The sequence below is a fragment of the Ascaphus truei genome, chromosome 4, assembly GCF_040206685.1.
Source record: "Ascaphus truei isolate aAscTru1 chromosome 4, aAscTru1.hap1, whole genome shotgun sequence".
Taxonomy (NCBI): domain Eukaryota; kingdom Metazoa; phylum Chordata; class Amphibia; order Anura; family Ascaphidae; genus Ascaphus; species Ascaphus truei.
In genome coordinates this window covers 187,259,658-187,284,289 of record NC_134486.1, presented here as the reverse complement: position 1 = coordinate 187,284,289, position 24,632 = coordinate 187,259,658, and the positions used below count along the sequence as shown (strand labels likewise).

At 45.3% G+C, this 24,632-nt stretch overlaps 1 protein-coding gene across 1 annotated transcript in view; it reads right to left on the bottom strand.

Moving 5' to 3' along the window:
• Positions 1-4,465: 4,465 nt before the first annotated feature.
• LOC142492031 (T-box transcription factor T-like) overlaps positions 4,466-24,632 on the bottom strand; it is a 65,866-nt gene continuing 45,699 nt past the window's right edge. Inside the window, 1 exon segment of the mRNA XM_075594774.1 lies at positions 4,466-5,676. Within this exon segment, the coding sequence (XP_075450889.1) occupies positions 5,412-5,676 (265 nt within the window). The 3' untranslated portion in view covers positions 4,466-5,411.

Sequence of the window (24,632 nt, the reverse complement as noted above, 5' to 3'; positions counted from 1 at the left end):
GGCACCCCCCTCTGGTGCACTGTGGGGCCTGCGGACACCCGTTGGGACCACCGGGGACTACTGTAGGCCTGGGGTATAAACCTTGTATGTTAAAAAATAAATAATGGTTTTACATTATGGGGGGGCATTGGGGGGTGTATTGATGTTTTTTTAAACATTGCTATGTTCATTGTGGCCTACGAGGTAGGTTTTGGGGCTGTTGTGTGTATTGTTTTTATTGTGGGTTGCAGGGGTGGGTGAAGGGGTTGTTAGTCCCAAGGATGGGTGTTAAGGCCTTGCGGGTGGGTAGCAGGAGGATTAACCCCATTCATTACCTTAGCAGTATTAACCGCTAAGGTAATGAAGGGGTTAAGTTCACCCGCAACCCCCCGCAAGGCCTAAACACACACCAAGGGCCAAATACCCCCCTCACCCACCCCCACTACCCACAATAAGCCTCGCATGGGTGGTTAACCCTTTCATTGCCTTAGCAGTTTGCCGCTAAGGTAATGAAGTGGCTGTAAATCCATTTTTCAAGCATCGGATGCCTGCCGGGGGGCTCCGGTGCTGGTATTAATGGGCATCAGCTCCGGAAACCCTCAGCATCAATCCAATGCAGGAAAAAGGCCCAAAAAAATTCTGTCCCGTATCGCCGCTCATCAACGCTTCACCCCACCAATCTGCCAACTTTTTCTGGCATTTGGAATGGGGAAAAATCACCATTTTAGTGCCGCGATAGACGACAATAGGCGGCGATCGCCGACTCGCAGCTACACTGGCGACACATTTAATTGCACTGCGGCCAGATCCGCAAGCCGGGAGATTTCCCGGCTTGCTAGTGGCCGCCCCTCGGCGTGCCGCGCGTCATAGACGCGCGGTCACGCGTCTTCGGGAGCGTGCGCCCCCTGCACGCGCGTCCAGGGGCTCCCCGAGGGAGCCCTGGTGTCCCGCGATCGCGGGACAGCGGCAGGGGGTTCCGGGGGACCCGGCGGACCCGGCAGCGGGAGGGAGAGCGCCCCGATCGGAGGGCGCTCTTCCGCTGCTTCGGCGCGCGCCCGTCACACTCGGGCGCGCGCCAGGCTACTGCTGCGGCACAGAACGGGCAAATGCTCGAATAAACTGTGCCGCAGCAGTACTAGAATCGCACGTTTTTATGAACATTCTGAAAAGTGTCAATAAGTGGTTTTTTGCCGCTCAGTTGGCGATTTCATTTTGTTCAAAAGTTTTTTTGGCGATACAGGCCGTTATTGCCCACTTATCGAGGCTACTGAATCTTTGTAGGCATTTGGCCGATATGTGGTCGATAAGTGCCTTATCGACGCTTACTGCTTAGACCCCTTAGAGTCAGTAATCTATTACTAACACTAGATTACAGCCAAGAGCCAGTGGGCAAAGTGTGATTGTAAAAGGGGTATTTGGTATCACTAAGTTATTGGCAAACCACTTCTTTTTTTTTTTTTTTTTTTTACAAATTTATAGTTTCGCTCTCTATATAAAGAAAAATTGATCTATATTAAGCTTCTCTTCTTCTTTCACGGCATAGATATTATATAAACTGTTTCAAAGTTACATACTAGTACAACTACTTATTGGACCCACACTGCATTTTAATTGCCAAAGATGACATTTAATTTCTTTCTATATACTTCATAAAATCTATTCATGCCTTACTGACTCATGCCCGCTTCTTGTGACTGTTAGCTGCTTCCTCAGGAGTGAAAAAACTGTTACCTGACACACAGACATTGGTTATATCACCTGATCAATAACCTATGCAAAGTCTGTTGGTTACATTATATTCCTAGCAGCCTTTAAAAGTTGATGTCCTGCCTAAGACGAATGTGAACTAAGAACAGTGGCATGTTTAATGGATTAAATTTAGCTGAATGATACCAGCTAAAAAAATCAGACAAGTATTTTAAAATAATTGTTTAAACTTGTAACATTTTCATTTTAAACAAATGTTTTATAGTTTTTACAACCACTATTTAATGTTTTTGGTAGTGTTTACAAGTCCTCAAGGCTCAAGGGTGAATTTTTATCTTCCCTTTGTCCTTTGTTTGCAAATTAATTATGGAGCCATCATGATTCCAACAGATAAACATAAGAAGCAGATACACTTGAATCTAGAGTTCCAAAGGAAAACCAACACATTCATGTTTCACAAGATACAAATAAGTAACACAGTTATTATAAGGTGGATTTCATTTGTCTAAATACGCTGATTATACGGATACATTTTTTTTTTGCCCATTATGTCAAACTGGCCTTTTAAAATGCAAGTTGGTCAAATGATGGATTACTGGCCTATAAAATTGCCCAATCAAGGGTTCGGGAAACTTTTCCCGTACTTTAAATACATTAGAGATAGTCCTGTTTGACATTGCTGGTATGATATACTGTAACATGTATCATAATAAGTAACTGTAAATAAATCTTACAGATCATGGCTTTGCAGTAGCTACCATACGGTTGGGTTGGGTTAGCATGTACAAAGAACACTTGAAGCTTTTGATGTAATAAGATAAAAATAGGGCTGTAAAAATGTAACAAAGGGTGATAATTAAATGTATAATTATTTAATATATCATTGATATACATATACAGTGGTGGAATTAGGGGTGGCGTGGGTAAGCAGAAGCAGCGTGATATCATCATCATTGGAGGCTGGAAGCAGAGCGATGTCGGTTGCAGAAGTCCTGCCAGAGACTCGTGGGGAGTGAGAAAGAGACTTGGGGTTGGAGGTGAGAGACTTGGGGGAGAGGGGGAGGAGAAAGAAAGACTTGGGGAGGGGTAGAATGAGAGGTGAGGAGAGAGAAAAAAGTGGGCGGGAGGCAAAGAATTGGTAGATCTTACCACGGGTGCAAAAAATACCTAGTTCCTCCGTACATATATATGTAAATAATCCCTATGCAAACTAGAGATTTTAGATATTTTTTAAGTTTTTGTTTTTATTTGTTTTAATCAGTGGTAAGAATCTCAAAAGAGGTAATTACTAGCATAAGGCAGGGCTCACTGTTGAAGTAAGGTCACAAATATTTAGCATTTCTAGCAACATATAGTGCCATATTTACTAAGTGGTGATATTTGATGGCATACCCTCTGCCTCCAGAAGACACCTTGCAACCCCACCTGATTGAATAAGCCATAAGGGGGCTTCCTGCACCACAATGTGTTGCATGGAATAGTACCACTAAATATGGGCCATAATGGTTAATGGTACTTTTTCATGAATCAAGTATAAAGTTTGTAATATGCGTATTCCTGATAAAATTCTAGCTTTGACATCAGACATGGTAGAATGTAATTCTAATTTAACTCTAATGGTAATGTTAGAATTACAAATATTTTTTTTTAAATAGCTTCTGGGAAATACAATTAAACAGTGAAATATAGAAAAAAATATGTGTAAGTATCTGAGCATGTGGAATGCTCATAACACATTTTTTGTTATATCAGTCCGTACCCTCTGAGGAACATCCCATTGGAGATTAAAATGTTGGAATGGAATAATAAAGTACTGTGTGCAACGTGGATTTGTGAATAATAATAATATATGTAACATGGTCTGTATCTTCTGGTCTATCTCTCTTCCCTGTCATGTAAATCCTAGCAGTCTACGCTATGACAGGATAATCTATGGGTTTTTTGACCCCCCTCATGCCCCTCTTAGGAGTGACAGAAGTGTGGTGGTGTCTCATGGCCTGTGTAAGCCTATCTGGTATAGGTATAGACCACGAACCCGCCCCTTCTAGTTCCTCCTAGGGGGGAGTGTCACATGTAGTCAGTCCTGCTCTGGAGGAGTAAGAGAGCAGTAGAACTGTAAGTCTCTCCCATCGACCCTTGTTCATTACACTCCTGTCTAAATATCAGTCCTTGGGCAGGAGGGAGACGTGTGCAATAGTGGGGGCTGATCTCTGGACACCCTGGAGCCCACTATGACTGGAGACGCTAACACCATGAGAAGAACTACAGAGAATGACCTAAACCTGTCCTGATCTCCATACCAACGCAGATTCAACTCAGCTCTCCTGATCCTAACATGTACAGTATCCGCACCACACAACATGTACTGTAGCAGAAGATGTGTATCTCACACTCGGGGTGGGGGGAACAGTGCTACATATATTGTTTTACTTTACCCTGGTGTACCGGTGTTTTTTTTTCTTTTTATGTGTTTTGGTGGTTATTAGACTGGGACCATTGCACAATTTCTTCTGAAGCTTCAATATGGGATATTAACATATTAATAGGCAAGTCCTTATTTGATTACATTTGCTGAAAATAATGACATAAGTTATTTGAAAGTAAGAATTTGGTGTTAATATGTGTATATGTTATTCTAACAGTTATGGGATTGGTTCACTGGCACATTTCTAGCAATCTCAATACGTATTTAAATAACACATGGCAATTTCTGTTTATTTAATATATAGCAATTCTAAACTGCATGTAAAAACACAAACAAATAAAAACAAAACCATGTCAATTTTAGCAAAAGAACGTTCCTAAGGCATTAACTTTGTTAGTATAAAATATTAACAATGCAAATATTCTGAGAATAAGCGATATTGTATACATTTGTAGCTGTCTGTAACTATCCTGTGGGTCCTTTCTATTAAGGTGTTTCTATAAAATACTCTTCTTTTGAGCTGCATTGTTCTTTATAGTAGTTCATATGAGAGGAATCATGACTCCTTAAAAAATATCTACAGTTATTTACGTTGTCTAACTAGAAGCAGGAAATGTGATATTGAACAATAAATAGTTCTATACAAGGCCAATAATTGATAAGGCATTTCAATCCAAAAACATTTTCATTAAATAATCAATTTTCCTCAAGCAAAGCACTGATTGTTGGTCAACTTGAAATATCCTTGCATACATTTAAATGAAGTCCTAATTACTGTTAAGAATGCTACCTGCTTAGGAACAATATCCAATACGAGAGAAAAATGTGCACTGCATTTGTATTTTAAGAAATTTTCTAACTATATTTTAGCAATCTTTTTTGCAAGGAACTCATTCAGCATTAGAAAATACTTTACCCAGCTACACTTACAATTAAGGCTTCCCTTCACATACCTACAGTATATGATTTTGTTTACTTCAAAATACTCATAATCATAAAGTAAATTTCCAATGATGAGAACATCAATAACTTTGCTAACTGTAGCACATAATTTATACTACATTAAAATAAAAATGTATCTGCTTTCTTTTAAGTAATTAAGCAACCTTTCAACGTTGCTATAAAGTAAACCATACTTCATATACACACATTGTATCTCTATTTTTGCTATCAGAGCCTACTGAAATGTTTATTCTGAAATTTTTCATGTTAATAGGCATTCCCATTGGTCAAATACACTTTTACTATTTTTTTGTTGCCATTTTCAGAGGTCAACTGTCATTAAAAACATGTATTTGTTTTATATGGAGGGTGGTGTCACTGGAGCCCAAGTGGTTGCTAGTCTGGCATGTGCTGGGACATCATATGGGTTATCTTCTAGGTCTGTGGTTCCACTGTCGTACAGAGGAGATCCCATGGAGGGCGAGGACACCATATGCGTGTATGGTGTGTAATGGGCTGTAGAGCTTCTTAAGTACTGAGATCCAAGTCCATTAGTAATCCCTCCTGCTTGAGACACTGGTGTGATTGAGCTGTTACTCACAGACCACAAGCTAGGATACTGACTGTAATTTGAAATAGAAAATAAACTAGTTAAAATCCAGTTTACTACAATAAAGAGTTCATGAAAGAAAAACTTTGCGAACAAATATCTGCATTTTTTTTTACAAAGTAACTGCTATGTGGATCTACATTTCAAAGATGTATATTTAAAATTATGTTACATTTATTATCTCAGTGTGCCACATTCTTTAATACACTGCAATTAATTAATAAATATAGTTAGTATTTCTAACTGCACCGCACAATTTACTATTAAACAATTTGCCAACACAGTTAATCGGAAAATGTACAGACTATGACAGATAATTACTTTGGACAATGTACGTGTCCAGAAACATACAGAAGGCTGATGATATGCAATAAAATATATAAAAAATGGAGGTAAATAACAAAAATCTCAAAGGAATCTGGGGAAGAAATTAAGATTCTGCCATTTTTCACACAAATTTTCTAAAAAAAAGGAATTCATGCTGTTGTTATTAGTAATCAGGAAAACAATAAATATCTCAAAACTATTGACCAATACATTGATCTAGAAATCAAACCAGTGCTCCGCCGTCGGACCCCACGGGACCACCTTCAACTTACTAGAAATAAAACCAGTTGCTTACCCAATATGTACATGTACTAAGACTCCTGCCATGTTCTCCAAGAGAACCTTGACTTTATTTAACTATTGGAGCAATAAGTATTTCAAGGTGGATCAGACTGTCCATGAAGGACATACAGTACATCTAAATTATTCAAAATGTGAATTCTGGAACATAACTACACTTTGCTGAGCTACTGACTACAAGGCAAGAATATTCACCTAGAAGACACAATCATCTTGTAAGTATTATGTGAAAGAATTCAACAGCAACAATAAGATTACCTGAAGATGCAAGATATAAAATCAATAAGGTTATCAGTGTGACATAATCATAAATCAATGATATGGGCAGAAGCATGCACAATAGAGTATTTTTTGCTGAATCCTGTGGAGTTACAGTATATCTTGGTGTAGCCATGTCTGGTTTTGGCTACTAATCTGACCTCCCTGACATGCAAGCCCTGGTAACAGTGCAGGCAGTATCAGGACCAATCCTGTTGTTTCACAACCAGCAGCAGCTCCCTTGAGTGACAGTTGGAAGAGGTGGGCTAAGGCCTGTGTTCTGCCCAATAAGGGGCTCAGACCTTGGACCTTACCCCTCGGTACTTAAGGGGCTGCAGTACTAAATTTAGTGAGTTGTCTCTCCTCTTAAGAGACACGGGCATCACACATAGTTGGACAGGGCTCTGGCACCTGCTTTCCCCTCCCCTTGGGCAGTGGGGGGTGATACAGTACATCTGGCTCTGTTAAGGAGTCAGGGAAGAGTTTGGACTGCCCTTGGTGCCCTAGGCCAGGGGTGGATGTCCAGGGACCATCCAGAGGGTGAGGCCTGAAAGTGTTGCTGTGCAGTGTATGCTGATACAAGCGGTTTGCAATAAAAACTGCTCCAGTTCAAATACTGTATACTCTTGCCTGGCAAGGGGAGTAGAGTGTTGTTCTCTTGCAGGGATTACCTTCATATTCCTTGAGCCTGCAAGAAATGGAGGCACTGACACCAGAGTGAAAATGAATCAGCTAATACTCCAGAAGCCTGTCCTGATGTCCCCAACACCATCGGCGGACACCTCAATTATCCTGTAAGCCAGCAGGTATCAGCACTACACACCTGGTAGCAGGGCAAATCTCCCAGAGGGTGGGGGAAACACTGCTACATTTTTAATGTGCAGGTGTGATAATCGGTAATAGCCCTGCATACTATTGTTTAACAAGTATTGGATTTTGCGTGCCCTCCACAGGCTATTTGTTTGCATAGTCGGGTTAAATAAGAATAGCATTCTTGTTGTATTATTAGAATATTGCATAAAATAGCCATAACTATATGTCAATATTTCCAGTTAAGGTGTACCTACTCTAACAAAAGAAAAAAGAAAAGCACATGCATGCAATAACTTAGCATTTATATGATGCATTTTGGAAAATAGCTTGCAGAGATAGGTGAATCCACCCAAATCCGTTTCCCAGATTTTCTCACATTTTCCCTCAAATCCTGTTATAATCTGTGCGGATACATGAAAAACCACAATTGGATAGAATCCATTGACGGATTTGTAGAATCCAATCCACGATTCAGCAAATCAGTGGATTATTAAAAATCCATCTAGTGTATTGGCAATAATAAATGCCAAAAATAACATCTACCATAACTAGAAAATAACAGCTAACAGAAACTTTCAGAAGAATAAAGATGGATTGGAACCATGTGAAAAGAATAATAATGAAAGGAAATGGTACTCTACACTGGCGTAACTATAATGCCGCTAAACCCGCAATTCGGGGGTGCTCGAGAGCACATGTGGGCCCTGCTGGCTGCCTGGCCAGCGCTGTAATCGTGGTTGCTGCAGGCTCTGCTTGATGTGTGTGGGGGCGGGGCCTTGTTCAGGGGGTGGGGCCTTGACTTCACACAGGGAATTCCTCCTCCCCCTGCCTAATTACCCACCCGTCATGTCTCAGCACTCAGGAACTCCCACACAGATGGGGTTGTGAGCAGCAGTATAGAGACAGGAGAGAGAGAAAGGAATTGTGTATATAGGTGGGAGAAGTGTGTGTGTATGTATATGTATACATAAATATACATATGTGCGTATACATGTGTGTGTACATGTATATATGTGTGTATATATATATATATAAAAAAATATATATATATATATACAAAGAAAAAACTGCGCCCCTCAGATGATATCTCTCTCCACACCAGATGATATTCAAATAATTAAATGATTATATAAATATATACATACATAAATATTAAGATGTCAGAGGTATAAATATCTATCAATTTATGAATATGTAAATAACACAAATATACACAACTGCAATGATTGCCTATATTAGTGTGAGCTATGACTGTTAATAAAATCTTTGTGGGTGTAGTGCCAATATATATGAATGGATCGTCTTGAATGAAAAAAGGAAAAGAAAAAAATGTCCTGTGTAAAAAATAAAAAATATATAAAATAAAACAAAAAATGGAAAATGCAAACTCTGGATACCGGCTGCTCTCTGCAAGGAACCAACGACCTCCCAGTAAATCTACAGAAAGACAAAAAAGAAAGCGCCCGATCCTAGTGTAATATGAAACAAAACATTTAATAACCAGATCTAAATTCAAAATATGTAAATTCACAAACAAATGTGAATAAAAAGCATGTAATGAGTATACTCATTCGCCAACTGTGGGATGGACCTGCTCTGCTCACACGCCAACCAGCTCTTCAATGGAGTCCCAAACTGTCTCAGCCACCGACCAGCAGGGCTTTCACAGGGTGCCACAATCTCTTACGATGTAACCCGGATGCAGATCTCTCCACACATCACATCCGGATGGGAGAACCAGTCGCGTGACCCAGCAGTGGAATAAAGTTTTTGCGTCTTGATTCTACCAAATGGTGTTGAAGTTCGGCAATATCTCAGCAGTGTCCAAACGTCCCAGCAGCAAACGAGTATAGAATAAAATAGCCAATAGCTCACACTAAACTTCCCTATGCGTTTCTTCACACAAAGGGTGATTTCATCAGGGGATATGCGGTTACCTACGTCATAGCTATTTATATGTGTGTATACCAATCAGCCTCCTCCCTGGCCGATTGGTAATTGATAGATACCTGTTAGTAATTAAATTAATCTATGGAAATGAATGGCATTTTATCTATCAGCATATACACCTAACAAATACATTTACAATAAAAAGCAAATAAATGCCAAAGACCAACAATACATTTGTTATACATATAGTTAATAAAATCCTAATAAATGTCAAAAAATGGAATTGCACATACAGTAAATATATAACAACCAATTGATAAATGGAGATCACAACCAGTCATGTTTTTAAATAGGTGTTAATCCAATATATAAATATTATTATCAATTTGCCATAAATAGATGGTGACATTTGGTTATCCTATTAGATTATATATTTAACCTTTACATAAGGTGTTGGAGGTACAAACTAAAGGTTAAATATATAATCTAATAGGATAACCAAATGTCACCATCTATTTATGTGAAATTGATAATAATATTTATATATTGGGTTAACACCTATTTAAAAACATGACTGGTTGTGATCTCCATTTATCAATTGGTTGTTATATATTTATGTGCAATTCCATTTTTTGACCTTGTTTAGGATTTTATTAACTATATGTATAACAAATGTATTGTTGGTCTTTGGCATTTATTTGCTTTTTATTGTAAATTTATTTGTTAGGTCTATATGCTGATAGATATAATGTCATCCATTTCCATAGATTAATTTAATTACTAACAGGTATCTATCAATTACCAATCGGCCAGGGAGGAGGCTGATTGGTATACACACATATAAATAGCTATGACGTAGGTAACCGCATATCCCCTGATGAAATCACCCTTTGTGTGAAGAAACGCGTAGGGAAGTTTAGTGTGAGCTATTGGCTATTTTATTCTATACTCGTTTGCTGCTGGGACGTTGGGACACTGCTGAGATATTGCCGAACTTCAACACCATTTGGTAGAATCAAGACGCAAAAACTTTATTCCACTGCTGGGTCACGCGACTGGTTCTCCCATCCGGATGTGATGTGTGGAGAGATCTGCATCCGGGTTACATCGTAAGAGATTGTGGCACCCTGTGAAAGCCCTGCTGGTCGGTGGCTGAGACAGTTTGGGACTCCATTGAAGAGCTGGTTGGCGTGTGAGCAGAGCAGGTCCATCCCACAGTTGGCGAATGAGTTTACTCATTACATGCTTTTTATTCACATTTGTTTGTGAGTTTACATCTTTAGAATTTAGGTCTGGTTATTAAATGTTTTGTTTCATATTACACTAGGATCGGGCGCTTTCTTTTTTGTCTTTCTATATATATATATATATATATATATATATATATATATATATATATATATATATATATATATATATAGGTAACAGAGAGACAAAAAAGAAAGCGCCCGATCCTAGTGTAATATGAAACAAAACATTTAATAACCAGACCTAAATTCAAAAGATGTAAACTTTATATATATATACAGGTAAACCCTGTTATAACGCGGTCCTCGGGGTCCACCCCGAGACCACCGCGTTAGTAACGGGGTCGCGCTAATTTAAAAAAAAATGGCTGCCGAGCGCCTGATCGGGAGCGAGGGAGTGAGGAGGGAAGGAAGGAAGAGGCCGGCACAACATGCGGCCCGTCTGGCCTCTCTGTGGCCAGTCTCCGTGATGACTCTGGCCAGACGCCAGTTAATTAAATAAATTAAAAAAAAAAAGTTTAAAAAAATGGCGGCGATTCATCCCTCCCTCTCCCCTCCCTCTCCCTCCCAGCCCCCTCCCTCTCCCTCCCAGCCCCCTCCCTCCCAGGCCCCTCCCTGTCCCTCCCAGCCCCCTACCTCTCAGCCCCCGGCAGCCGTGTGTTTTTTTTTCTTCCGGAGAGGTCAGAGCATGAGGGGGCGGGGCTTAGGCTTAGTACCGGGGAGAGAGGATGTGCTGAGCTGATCTAAGGTAGTGTGTGTGTGTGTGTGTGTGTCTGTGTCTGTGTGTGTGTCTGTGTCTGTGTGTGTGTCTGAGTCTGTGTGTGTGTGTGTGTGTGTGTGTGTGTGTGTGTGTATGTGTATGTGTGTGTGTGTGTGTGTGTGTGTGTGTGTGTGTGTGTGTGTGTGAAAAACGGGCTGGTGTGGGGGTGTGTGAAAAACAGGCTGGTGGGGGGTGGGCTGCTGACATGTGAGGGGGGTGGGCTGCTGACATGTGAGGGGGGTGGGCTGCTGACATGTGAGGGGGGTTGGGCTGCTGACATGTGAGGGGGGTGGGCTGCTGACATGTGAGGGTGGGGGGGCTGCTGACATGTGAGGGGGGGTGGGCTGCTGATGTGAGGGGGGGTGGGCTGCTGACATGTGAGGGGGGGGTGGGCTGCTGACATGTGAGGGGGGCGTGGGCTGCTGACATGTGAGGGGGGGTGGGCTGCTGACATGTTAAAGGGGGGTGGGCTGCTGAAATGTGAGGGGAGGGGTGGGCTGCTGACATGTGAGGGGAGGGGTGGGCTGCTGACATGTGAGTGTATTGTGAGAGCTGAGTGCTGTGAGAGCTGAGTGCTGTGAAAGCTGTGTGCTGTGAGAGTGTGCTGTGAGCAGTGTGCTGTGAGCAGTGTGCAGTGAGAGTGTGCTGTGAGCAGTGTGTGCAGTGAGAGTGTGTGCAGTGAGAGTGTGTGCAGTGAGTGTGTGTGCAGTGAGTGCTGGGAGTGTCTGGTGTGTGCAGTGTGCAGTGGGAGTGTGTGCAGTGGGAGTGTGTGCAGTGGGAGTGTGTGCAGTGGGAGTGTGTGCAGTGGGAGTGTGTGCAGTGGGAGTGTGTGCAGTGGGAGTGTGTGCAGTGGGAGTGTGTGCAGTGGGAGTGTGTGCAGTGGGAGTGGGAGTGTGCAGTGGGAGTGTGCAGTGGGAGTGTGCAGTGGGAGTGTGCAGTGGGACTGTGTGCGTGCAGTGGGATGTGTGCGTGCAGTGGGACTGTGTGCGTGCAGTGGGACTGTGTGCATGCAGTGGGACTGTGTGCATGCAGTGGGACTGTGTGCATGCAGTGAGAGTGTGTGTGTGTGTGCAGTGTAGAGTGTGTGCAGTGTGTGCAGTGTAGAGTGAGTGCTGTGAGTGTGTGCAGTGTGCTGTGAGCAGTGTGTGTGCAGTGTGTGCAGTGTGCTGTGAGCAGTGTGTGTGCAGTGTGTGCAGTGTGCAGTATGTGCAGTGAGAGTGTGTGCAGTGAGAGTGTGTGCAGTGAGAGTGTGTGCAGTGAGAGTGTGTGCAGTGAGAGTGTGTGCAGTGTGCAGTGAGCAGTGTGTGCAGTGTGCAGTGTGTGCAGTGTGCAGTGTGTGCAGTGAGCAGTGTGTGCAGTGATTAGTGTGCAGTGAACAGTGTGTGCAGTGAACAGTGTGTGCAGTGAGCAGTGTGTGCAGTGAGCAGTGTGTGCAGTGAGCAGTGTGTGCAGTGAGAGTGTGTGCAGTGAGCAGTGTGTGCTGTGAGAGTGTGCAGTGTGTGCAGTGTGTGCAGTGTGCAAAAAATATATATATTTTTTAAATGTAAAAAAAAAAAACGGGAGCCACGTGAAACCGCGTTATAACCGATTAGCGTTATAACGGGTCGCGTTATAATGGGGTTTACCTGTATATATATATATATATATATATATATATATATATTATTTTTATATATAGAAACAGCTGTCTGTGGGTGGTTTTCTGGGTATGCACCTTAACCCTGGCTGTGCTCAAGGCTGTGACCATGCAGCAAGCTTAAGCCTATAGGGAACCATGTTAAAAATGGTTATTGAGGCAAAAAGTGACACTGTGTGCTCATTTGCATGTCATTTCCCAGAATCCCTTGCTGCAGTGGAAGTGCTGTATGCTGGGTGATAATGGAGAAAGGCGGGGTTGCAGACCTGCCTAAGACATGCAGATGAGCATACAGCTATATTTGCATATTTGCTTTCCTGTGGAGGGTTTTTGTCACTTTTTTTACTCACCATAACTTAACTCAGTATTATGGTTTGGCCTATCCCATAAGCCTCTCTTGCATCCCAGTAAAATCAACCCCACACTGATGAGACCCATCAAGGTCGAAACAGCTGTCTGTGGGTGGTTTTCTGGGTATGCACCTTAACCCTGGCTGTGCTCAAGGCTGTGACCATGCAGCAAGCTTAAGCCTATAGGGAACCATGTTAAAAATGGTTATTGAGGCAAAAAGTGACACTGTGTGCTCATTTGCATGTCATTTCCCAGAATCCCTTGCTGCAGTGGAAGTGCTGTATGCTGGGTGATAATGGGGAAAGGCGGGGTTGCAGACCTGCCTAAGACATGCAGATGAGCATACAGCTATATTTGCATATTTGCTTTCCTGTGGAGGGTTTTTGTCACTTTTTTTACTCACCATAACTTAACTCAGTATTATGGTTTGGCCTATCCCATAAGCCTCTCTTGCATCCCAGTAAAATCAACCCCACACTGATGAGACCCATCAAGGTCGAAACAGCTGTCTGTGGGTGGTTTTCTGGGTATGCACCTTAACCCTGGCTGTGCTCAAGGCTGTGACCATGCAGCAAGCTTAAGCCTATAGGGAACCATGTTAAAAATGGTTATTGAGGCAAAAAGTGACACTGTGTGCTCATTTGCATGTCATTTCCCAGAATCCCTTGCTGCAGTGGAAGTGCTGTATGCTGGGTGATAATGGGGAAAGGCGGGGTTGCAGACCTGCCTAAGACATGCAGATGAGCATACAGCTATATTTGCATATATATATATATATATATATATATATATAAAAAACCATAATACTGAGTTAAGTTATGGTGAGTAAAAAAAAGTGACAAAAACCCTCCACAGGAAAGCAAAGGAATAAATTATATTTGTTATATCTAAGTCTCGTCCCAGTTCAAACCTAGGTATATATATATTTATATATAGTTTTGGTGTAAATTACAGCCTGTCGCAAGCTCTCGTGACAGGCTTGTAATTAAAAAGTGACACTGTGTGCTCATTTGCATGTCATTTCCCAGAATCCCTTGCTGCAGTGGAAGTGCTGTATGCTGGGTGATAATGGGGAAAGGCGGGGTTGCAGACCTGCCTAAGACATGCAGATGAGCATACAGGTATATTTGCATATTTGCTTTCCTGTGGAGGGTTTTTGTCACTTTTATTACTCACCATAACTTAACTCAGTATTATGGTTTAGCCTATCCCATAGCCTCTCTTGCATTCCCAGTAAAATCAATCCCACACTGATGAGACCCATCAAGGTCGAAACAGCTGTCTGTGGGTGGTTTTCTGGGTATGCACCTTAACCCTGGCTGTGCTCAAAGCTGTGACCATGCAGCAAGCTTAAGCCTATAGGGAACCATGTTAAAAATGGTTATTGAGGCAAAAAGTGACACTGTGTGCTCATTTGCATGTCATTTCCCAGAATCCCTTGCGGCAGTGGAAGTGCTGTATGCTGGGTGATAATGGGGAAAGGCGGGGTTGCAGACCTACCTAAGACATGCAGATGAACATAAAGGTATATTTGCATATTTGCTTTCCTGTGGAGGCTTTTTGTCACTTTTTTTACTCACCATAACTTAACTCAGTATTATGGTTTAGCCTATCCCATAGCCTTTCTTGCATTCCCAGTAAAATCAACCCCACACTGATGAGACCCATCAAGGTCGAAACAGCTGTCTGTGGGTGGTTTTCTGGGTATGCACCTTAACCCTGGCTGTGCTCAAAGCTGTGACCATGCAGCAAGCTTAAGCCTATAGGGAACCATGTTAAAAATGGTTATTGAGGCAAAAAGTGACACGGTGTGCTCATTTGCATGTAATTTCCCAGAATCCCTTGCTGCAGTGTAAGTGCTGTATGCTGGGTGATAATGGGGAAAGGCGGGGTTGCAGACCTGCCTAAGACATGCAGATGAGCATACAGCTATATTTGCATATATATATATATAGTTAAGTTATGGTGAGTAAAAAAAGTGACAAAAACCCTCCACAGCAAAGCATATAGCAAATGGAAATATAACTGTACAGACCTGCCTAAGACATGCAAATGAGCATACAGTTACATTTCCATTTGCTATATATATATATAGTGACTGACAAATTCGGTCGCCCACTCGCCCCGGTTTTTAAGTAATTCCCCTGCTTGCGCCGAAACATACCAAAAAAAATTAAAAATCCCCCTACCCGATTGGATGACGCGCCTTTCTGGCCTGCTACCATGATTTTTTTGGCAGTCAGCCAGGCTCTATGTGAGCCTGCACTGTGAAGTTGGCCCCTCCCTTTGGATCCTACTGCAAGGAGCAAGGTAAGCCCCATGCCTCCATTCCCTTCCCGGCCTCTTCCCATGCCTCCATTGCCTCCCTCTCTTCCCATGCCTCCATTTCCTGCCTCCCTGCCATGCCTCCATTCCCTACCTCCTTGTCATGCCTCCTTTCCCTACCTCCCTGCCACACCTCAATTCCCTGCCTCTCTTCCCTTCCATGCCTCCCTGCTGTGTGGCGACCTCCCCCACTGCCATGCGGCGACCCCCCATTCTATACGGTGCCCCCCCCGGCCATGCAGAGGTCGCCCCTCCCGTGCAAAGACCAACCCTCCCATACGAAGGCCCACCTAAGGTGTGGTGACCCCCGCTGCCGTGCGGAGGCCGCCTCTCCCGTGCAGAGGCCCCCTGCCATGCAGAGGCCCCCCCTGCTATGCGTGTGTGTGAGAGTGTGGGAGTGTTTGAATGAGAGAGTGTGTGAGTGAGACAGTGTGACAGTGTGTGACAGTATGTGACAGTGTGAGACACTGTGAGACACCACCCAAGTGTCAGTCAGTGACCCACCTGTGTGTCGGTCCCCCACCCACCAGAGTCAGTCACCCAACCACCAACCCAAGTGTCAGTCAGTCACAGCCCCCCACCCACCCCGTCAGCCACCTCCCACCCCGTCAGCCACCTCCCACCCTGTCATACCCACCTCCCACCCCGTCACCAACCTCCCAGCCCCTCACCCGCCCACCACCTCACCCACACGTGCTCTCTCTGTCACCCACCCTCCCTCTCTCTTTGTCACCCACCCTCCCTCTCTCACCCTCTCTCTCTCTGTCACCCTCTCTCTCTCTGTCACTCTCTCTCTCTCACCCTATTTGTCACTCTCTCTCTGTAACCCTCTCTCTCTGTCACTCTCACTCACCCTCTCTGTCAACCTCTCTCTCTGTCACCCTCTCTCTCTGTCACCCTCTCTCTCTGTCACCCTCTCTCTCTGTCACCCTCTCTCTCTGTCACCCTCTCTCTCTGTCACCCTCTCTCTCTCTGTCACCCTCTCTCTCTCTGTCACCCTCTCTCTCTCTGTCACCCTCTCTCTCTCTGTCACCCTCTCTCTCTCTGTCACCCTCTCTTTCTCTGTCACCCTCTCTCTCTCTCTGTCACCCTCTCTCTCTCTGTAACCCTCTCTCTCTCTGTCACCCTCTCTCTCTCTGTAACCCTCTCTCTCTGTCACTCTCACTCACCCTCTCTGTCAACCTCTCTCTCTGTCACCCTCTCTCTCTGTCACCCTCTCTCTCTGTCACCCTCTCTCTCTGTCACCCTCTCTCTCTGTCACCCTCTCTCTCTGTCACCCTCTCTCTCTGTCACCCTCTCTCTCTCTGTCACCCTCTCTCTCTCTGTCACCCTCTCTCTCTCTGTCACCCTCTCTCTCTCTGTCACCCTCTCTCTCTGTCACCCTCTCTCTCTCTGGGTCACACTCTCTCTCTCGGTCACACTCTCTCTCTCGGTCACTCTCTCTCTCTCTCGGTCACTCTCTCTCTCTCGGTCACTCTCTCTCTCTCTCGGTCACTCTTTCTCTCTCGGTCACTCTCTCTCTCTCAGTCACTCTCTCTCTCTCGGTCACTCTCTCTCTCTCTCGGTCACTCTCTTTCTCTCGGTCACTCTCTCTCTCGGTCACTCTCTCTCTCGGTCACTCTCTCTCTCGGTCACTCTCTCTCTCGGTCACTCTCTCTCTCGGTCACTCTCTCTCTCGGTCACTCTATCTCTCTCTCTGTGTCAAACAATCTCTCTGTGTCTCTCTTTCTGTCTCTCTCTCTGTCACACACTCTCTCTCACACTCTCTGTCTATCTTATTTACCCTATATATCTTAACAGTCCAATACCTTCACCGAAATAACCTATACTGCTTTCTTTCAGATTTGACTCTTACTGTGTTACGCCGGAGTAGCCCGCAGACCAGACCTGTCCCTAGAACTGAGGTTGCAGAAAGAAACTTGTGGGAAGCGCAGATGTCACCGTATGTGGGAAAAAAAAAATATATATATATATATATATATATATATATATATATATATATATATATATAGTGTAGTATGTTCTACAGCAAAAAACAGCTTAAAAAATCACAAGTGGGGACTCACAATTTCTCAATGAAATACCAGCAGTGTATATGTAGTATGGAAGACTTGCTTGACATGAAGTACCAGGCTTCAGCAGGACAAACCCTCAATGAAAAGAGATGACACTCTTAGTGCAACATTGCATGTTCACTGTAAATGTATTTATAAAGCAATAAATATTGCACTCACATTTTGCACTATGTGCATAGACACGTAAAATTATAGATGCGCAGCTTCAGTGTTCGCCGTCAGCCCCACTCACGAGGTCGCCTCGTGTCACTTCCGGTTGGCCCGTCGCGTCACTTCCGGTTTGCGATCGATCGCAGAATTGGTCCACATGGGTTCAGGTGGGTTCAGGGTGCACTTCTGGACTGCTGCTGTTCACTCAACATGTTTAGCTTGTCTCCAAGCTTTGTCAGGAGTCTCCTCGGGACCGAAACCTCTCCAGTGTACCAGAAACTTAAGCTGTCCCCTGGAGACGCGGGAGTCCAGTAAGGCTTGTACCTCGTACTCTTCGTTATTGAGTACCGTGACTGGGTCTGGCTTGCTGGTCTGTTTGGGAAAAAAATGATTGGCAATGTGGGGTTTTAATAGCGAGGCATGACAAATGTCTGGGATCCTCATGGAGGATGGTAGTTTAAGGCAAAACGCCACTGGGTTAATCTGCTCCATGACGGGAAAGGGGCAAGGGGCCCATAAACCTAGGAGACAATTTAGGAGAAGAAACTCTCAGGTGGATTTTCCTAGAAGAGAGTCATACTAAATCCCCTGGCTTGTAGTTGGGTGACGGCCGATGGTGGCGATTGGCCTGTAGACTAGTGGTATCGGCGGCCTTGTGGAGAGACGATTGTACCTTGGACCAAATGTCTTGGAGAGTGGAAATCCGTTTGTCTACCGCCGGTACCCCAGAAGCAATATTGGATATAGGTAAGCAGGGAGGGTGAAACCCATAATTGACAAAGAATGGAGACTTTCGGGTGGATTTGCTTCGGGCCGAATTGACTGCGTATTTTGCCCACAGGAGGAGTTGGGACCAATCGTCCTGGGAATCGGAGATGAAACATCTGAGGTATTTTTTCCAGCGACTGGTGGTGGTGTGCAGAGGAGGTGGTGTGCAGAGGAGAAGGAAGAGACAATTCCCAGTCTTTTAGTGAAGGTCCTCCAGAACTTGGAGACGAACTGGGATCCTCTGTCAGATCCTCTGTCAGAGAAAATGGAAGACGGGATGCCATGGATCCTAAAGATATGCTCGGAAAAAATGTCTGCTAGGGCGGGAGAGGAGGGCAGTCCCTTGAGGGAAATGAAGTGGGCCATCTTCGAAAACCTGTCTACGACAACTAAAATGGTGTTAAAGCCCCTAGACCTAGGGATATCGACTATAAAATTCATGAATATATGGGACCATGGACGAGCAGGCACTGGCAATGGAAGGAGAAGTCCCTGAGGTCTCTGAGGAAGAGTTTTGTTCTGGGCGCAAACAGGGCAAGCGCGAGTGAATTCCGTAATGTCTTTAGATATACTGGGCCACCAAAAGTTCCAACTAATTAAGTCTAACGTCCTTCTGAAGCCCGGGTGACCTGAGGTTTTAGAAGAGTGTCCCCAAACTAGTACCTCTGGAACGAATCTGGGCGAGACGAAGAGCCTCTTAGAGGGGATCACCGTGTCTGAAGGATCCCTTCTGTTGCTGGTCCCTTTTGATCTTGTCTAGCAATTTGAAGGTGGAAGTAGCCAAAATTCTTTGGGGAGGTAGGATGGGTTCCAAAGAGGCCTCAGGCCTGTCTTCCGAGGAGTATTGTCTGGACAACGCATCTGCCTTCACGTTCTTCGTTCCAGGGATGTAGGATAGGTGATAGTTAAAGCGAGAGAAAAAAAATGTGCCCAGCGAGCTTGGCGAGGGCCGAGGCGACGTGCTCCTTCAATATACAGTAAATTCTTGTGGTCTGTTAAGATAGAAAATGGCTCTTTTGACCCTTCCAACAGATGTCTCCACTCTTGTAGTGCCATCTTAATGGCCAATAACTCCCTGTTGCCGACGTCGTAATTCCTCTCGGAGGAGGCAAATCTCTTGGAGAAATACGCACAAGGATGAAGTTTATCCTGGGGGGAGAACCTCTGTGATAGTAATGCCCATGCACCGCAGTCCGATGCATCAACTTCTATTACAAAGGGAAGATCCGTGTTGGGGCGGCGCAGTATCGGTGCCGTGACGAAGGCATCTTTAAGAGCCTGCAAGACGGAAATAGCTTCGGCGGACCAGGCAGAAGGATCAGCCCCTTTTCTAGTCAATGCCGTGATGGGGGCCACTAGGGTAGAGAAATTATGAAGGAACTTCCTATAGTAGTTCGCAATCCTAAAAAGTGCTGGATAGCCTTGAGAGATTCTGGTCTGGGCCATTCCGTAACTGCCTGGAGTTTACCTGGATCCATCAAGAAGCTTTCGTCTGAAATAATGAAGCCCAGGAATTGGGTAGAGCGTTGATGGAAGGTACATTTCTCTAGTTTGGCGTACAGGTGATATTTGAGTAGACGTGAGAGGACATACGAGATGTGACGAATGTGATCCTGGAGATTTTTGGAGAAGATCAAAATGTCGTCTAAGTAAACAATAACAAAGATGTTGAGCACCTCATGAAATATGCCATTTATAAAGTCCTGAAAGACTGCTGGAGCGTTACATAAACCAAAAGGCATCACGAGGTACTCATAATACCCACTGCGGGTTTTGAAGGCCGTCTTCCACTTGTTGCCCTGCCTGATGCGGATCAAGTTTGTAAGCCCCACTGAGATCCAATTTGGAAAAGATCTTGGCCCCTCGCAGTTTATCGAAGAGTTCCGTGATCAAGGGGAGGGGATAGCGGTTCTTGATGGTGATACCATTCAAGCCCCGGTAATCAATACATAGCCTCACAGTACCATCCTTTTTCTTCATGAAGAAGAACCCCGCTCCCGCCGGGGAGTTGGAAGTCTGTATGAACCCCTTCTCAAGATTCTCCTTTATGTAGTCATCCATGGCTTGAGACTCAGGTATAGAAAATGGATAGGTCTTGTACTTGGGCAAGGTGTATCCTGGGACAAAATCGATGGGTCAATTGTAGGACTGATGAGGAGGCAATTTTTCCGAGTGGACCTTGTTAAAGGCCTCGCGGAAAGGGGGGTACACGGGAGGAAGAATGGAGTCCAGAGTCGTTGTGTTAGCGAAGAATTTGGGAGTCTTACCTGGCCTCGGTTTCCAGGTGGTGGGGGTAGGTGAGACCCAGTCAATGGCAGGGTTGTTCTTCTGCAACCAAGGTAGGCCGAGGGTTACCGGTGTACCTGGGGCCTGAATGGTGTCAAGGACCAGGGTCTCGCTGTGGGAGTAGGTAGAGAGGTACGGTCTGTAGTGAGATAAAGGCTGGAGATAGCGAACCTCCATCAATCCCTACCAAGGCAATAGGTTGGGCCTTCTTCACCAAAGGTATCCAGTTCTGTTTGGCAAAATCGAGGTCTACAAAGTTCCCTCCAGCACCGGAGTCGATAAAGGCAGCAGTAGAGGTGTGGAAGTCAGCTCCTGCGAGTTAAATAGGAATCGTAAGTTTCTTAGGCAGTGCCTCCTTAGGAAGGGGACGAGAAGAGATAACACCCAGTGAGAGCCCCTCCATACTCACTGAGTGTTCTCATTTCCCGGACGCAAAGGGCATGCATGGACCAGATGTTCAGGGGATCCACAGTAGAAACAGAGTCCGCCGGCATAGCGGAGTTGTCGTCGTGGGTTCCGGATCTGTTGCACCCCTAATAGCATTGGCTCGGAGACTCCAGTGCCAGCTGCTGCAAAGATGATGGTCTAGGAACAAGAGGAGAGATGGGGGAGAATGCCTGGAAGGTTATTGGCCGAGCATGCTGACGCTCCGAGCGTCGTACCTGAATGCGTTGATCAATGCGTACGGCCAAGTCGATAAGCGCCTCTAGTTGGTCTGGCCTGGGTTGCCGAGCAAGCTCATCCTTGATGGACTCCGAGAGACCCTTCCAGAAGACGGAGACGAGCGCCTCTTGTCCCCAGTTCGTCTCGGCGGCGAGCGTGCGAAACTCCACTGCATACTGTGTAACCAATCTTCGCTCCTGAGTTATCTGGATGAGGGAAACAGACGCCATCTCCCAGCGCGCAGGAGAATCAAAGACTTGTCGGAACTCACCTTTGAAGGCTAGGTAGTCTTGTGTCAGGTGCGGGCGCAACTCCCAGACTGGCGAGGCCCATGCCAGCACGCTGCCCGTCAGTAGATTGTACACGTAGACTACCTTCTTCCGGCCGGTGTCGTACTGAAGGGGTGCCATTTGAAATTGAACCTCGCACTGGTCAAGGAAACCTCTGCACTCCTGCGGGTTTGCCAGCGTTCGGCTTGGGAGGCGGTATCTTCACGTCCTGACTGCTGGGTCTGACTAGTTCTGCAGCCTATGGAGGAGAAAGAGTTACAGGTGCTTCCGGTACACGAGCCGAAAGTTTGGACATTTGGCGTGTTAGGCCCACAATCTGTTCGGCCATGGCCTGGTATTGCTGTATTAGCGTAGAGATTGCTTGCCTCTGTTCGGCCTGGTCTGCGTCTTGTGGGCTCGTCATAATGTTACACCGGAGTAGCCTGCAGATCAGACCTGTCCTTAGAACTGAGGTGCCAGGTATGAATACACACACCAACAGAGCGGGGGACGTGGCCGGGTTGTGGTATTGAGTGGTGCCAGGCCAGAGGTGGAGTATTGCGTGAATACGTGCCGGTACCGTTTTTTCCAGAAGAATGGTCATTGCCGTAGCTGAGATCAGGGGTAGGAGAAGTACAGAAGAGTCGAGGTGAGAGCTTTGGTTGAGGGGATCCAGAAGGTACATAAACAGGAACAAGCCGAAGTCGAGAGCCAAAGGGGAAGTCTGGATGCGTTGATCAATGCGTACGGCCAAGTCGATAAGCGCCTCTAGTTTGTCTGGCCTGGGTTGCCGAGCAAGCTCGTCCTTGATGGACTCCGAGAGACCCTGCCAGAAGACGGAGACGAGCGCCTCTTGTCCCCAGTTCATCTCGGCGGCGAGCGTGCAAAACTCCACCGCATACTGTGTCACCAATCTTCGCCCCTGAGTTATCTGGAGGAGGGAAACACACGCCATCTCCCGGCGCGCAGGAGAATCAAAGACTTGTCGGAACTCACCCTTGAAGGCTAGGTAGTCTTGTGTCAGGTGCGGGCGCAACTCCCAGACTGGTGAGACCCATGCCAGCATGCTGCCCGTCAGTAGATTGTACACGTAGGCTACCTTCTTCCGGCCGGTGTCGTACTGAAGGGGTGCCATTTCAAATTGAACCTCGCACTGGTTAAAGAAACCTCTGCACTCCTGCGGGTTTGCCAGCGTACGGCTTGGGAGGTGGTATCTTCCTGTCCTGACTGCTGGTTCTGAACCATTCACTGAACCATTCACCTCAATAATCGCAGCCTTGTAACTAAGTGTAGTCTACCCCCTAAGAAGCAAACCTGACACTGTCCATAAGTTAAAAGAGCCCTGGTCGACGATCATTTCGCGTCTGCTGCTTTTTCAAGACTTCTTGGCTGGCTGCGATTTTTGAGGTGAATGGTTCAGAACGCCATCTACTTAATCTGATTTCAGGCATACTATCCAGGAAAGTACTCAGTGCACATAAAGGTTCATGCTTCCAGCTGACAATTAGCCAGCAGGGATACTTACCCCAGCATCTGTGGAACTCTGAATTTACTCTCCACAGTAACTATTTGCATGGGGGTCGAATACAAGGGTCCACTGTAAGCAAGACAGAGCTGCACACTCCTTACAGGGGTTAGGCAAAATACCTGCAGCTGACTCACCCCAGCATCAGTGGAACTCTGAGTCTACTGCTCACAGCAACTATCAGCATGGGGGTTTAATACAAGGATCCACTGTAAGAAAGACATAGCTGTACACTCCTAACAGGGGTTAGGCAGAAAAGTTACAGCTGACTTGTCAATTAGCAGAGTCTTTCAAACTAAGTTACAGACCATCACCCTCCTACTGCACCGACACACTTTATTCGAGCAAATACCCAGTATGTACCTGGCAGATACCTGGAATGCGCCGCTCCTCACCTCTGACAAGCCCCGTTGCGTTTGCCTTCCCAGCATGGGTTCATGCCTGGCTGATGGGCGGCTGATCTGTTAAATGATAATGATTAGGATTTAATAGGCTGCAATGCTTCGCGTGTCTACCAGATGGCATAAATTCATGAATTGTAATGCAGTATATATATATATACTGTGCAGTATTGCAGCCAGCGGGAATAAAATGCTTCAATCCCTGCCTGGAAAATAACCCAATGCACTCGGGCAGAAAACAGTCACAAACCTCAATACACCCGGGTATACCCGAATTCGTGGGACTAGCCGAGCTCGAATAAAGTGTGTCGCCAGTGTACTATGCAGCATACTCTGCTGCTCTAGGCTATATCAAATAGCAATTGAAACTAATCCGCCTCTGTGTACACTACGTTCCTCTTTTGGCCAGGGGGAATGCAACTACTCATCTTTTAGCACATCTGACACTGTTATCTCTAGACTGCTAACAGCGGTCTAATCAATGGTAGCGACCTGCTACAGCTGGCACTGTTCCAGCTATTAGACACAAGTTGTCATCACTATATGTGAAACACTCTGAGTCATCAGACAGAGTGTCCATTGATCTTTTTATTCCACTCCATGCACCAATATTTTAACATTGAATTCAATAAAGATATATTTTTAAATCAACCACACTATCGTACTACAGATAATAGAGTGCTACTTTAAACTGAGTTCTTTCTCATCTGGTTCATTATTCGACACTAGCAAGAGCCAGATTGTAAGAGTGGGGTGTTTGGGGGCGGAGCCTGAGCGGAGGTAAGCTAAGGGGCTGTAAGTCTGCCGTGCGCATGAGAAGAAGCAACGCGATTCCGCGCCGAAGGCTGCGACCTAGAGCGTGGGGAAAGTACCTCATGGAGCGTCGTACCAAGCCAAGGGGTAAGCGATGCAGCTGAAGGAGGCT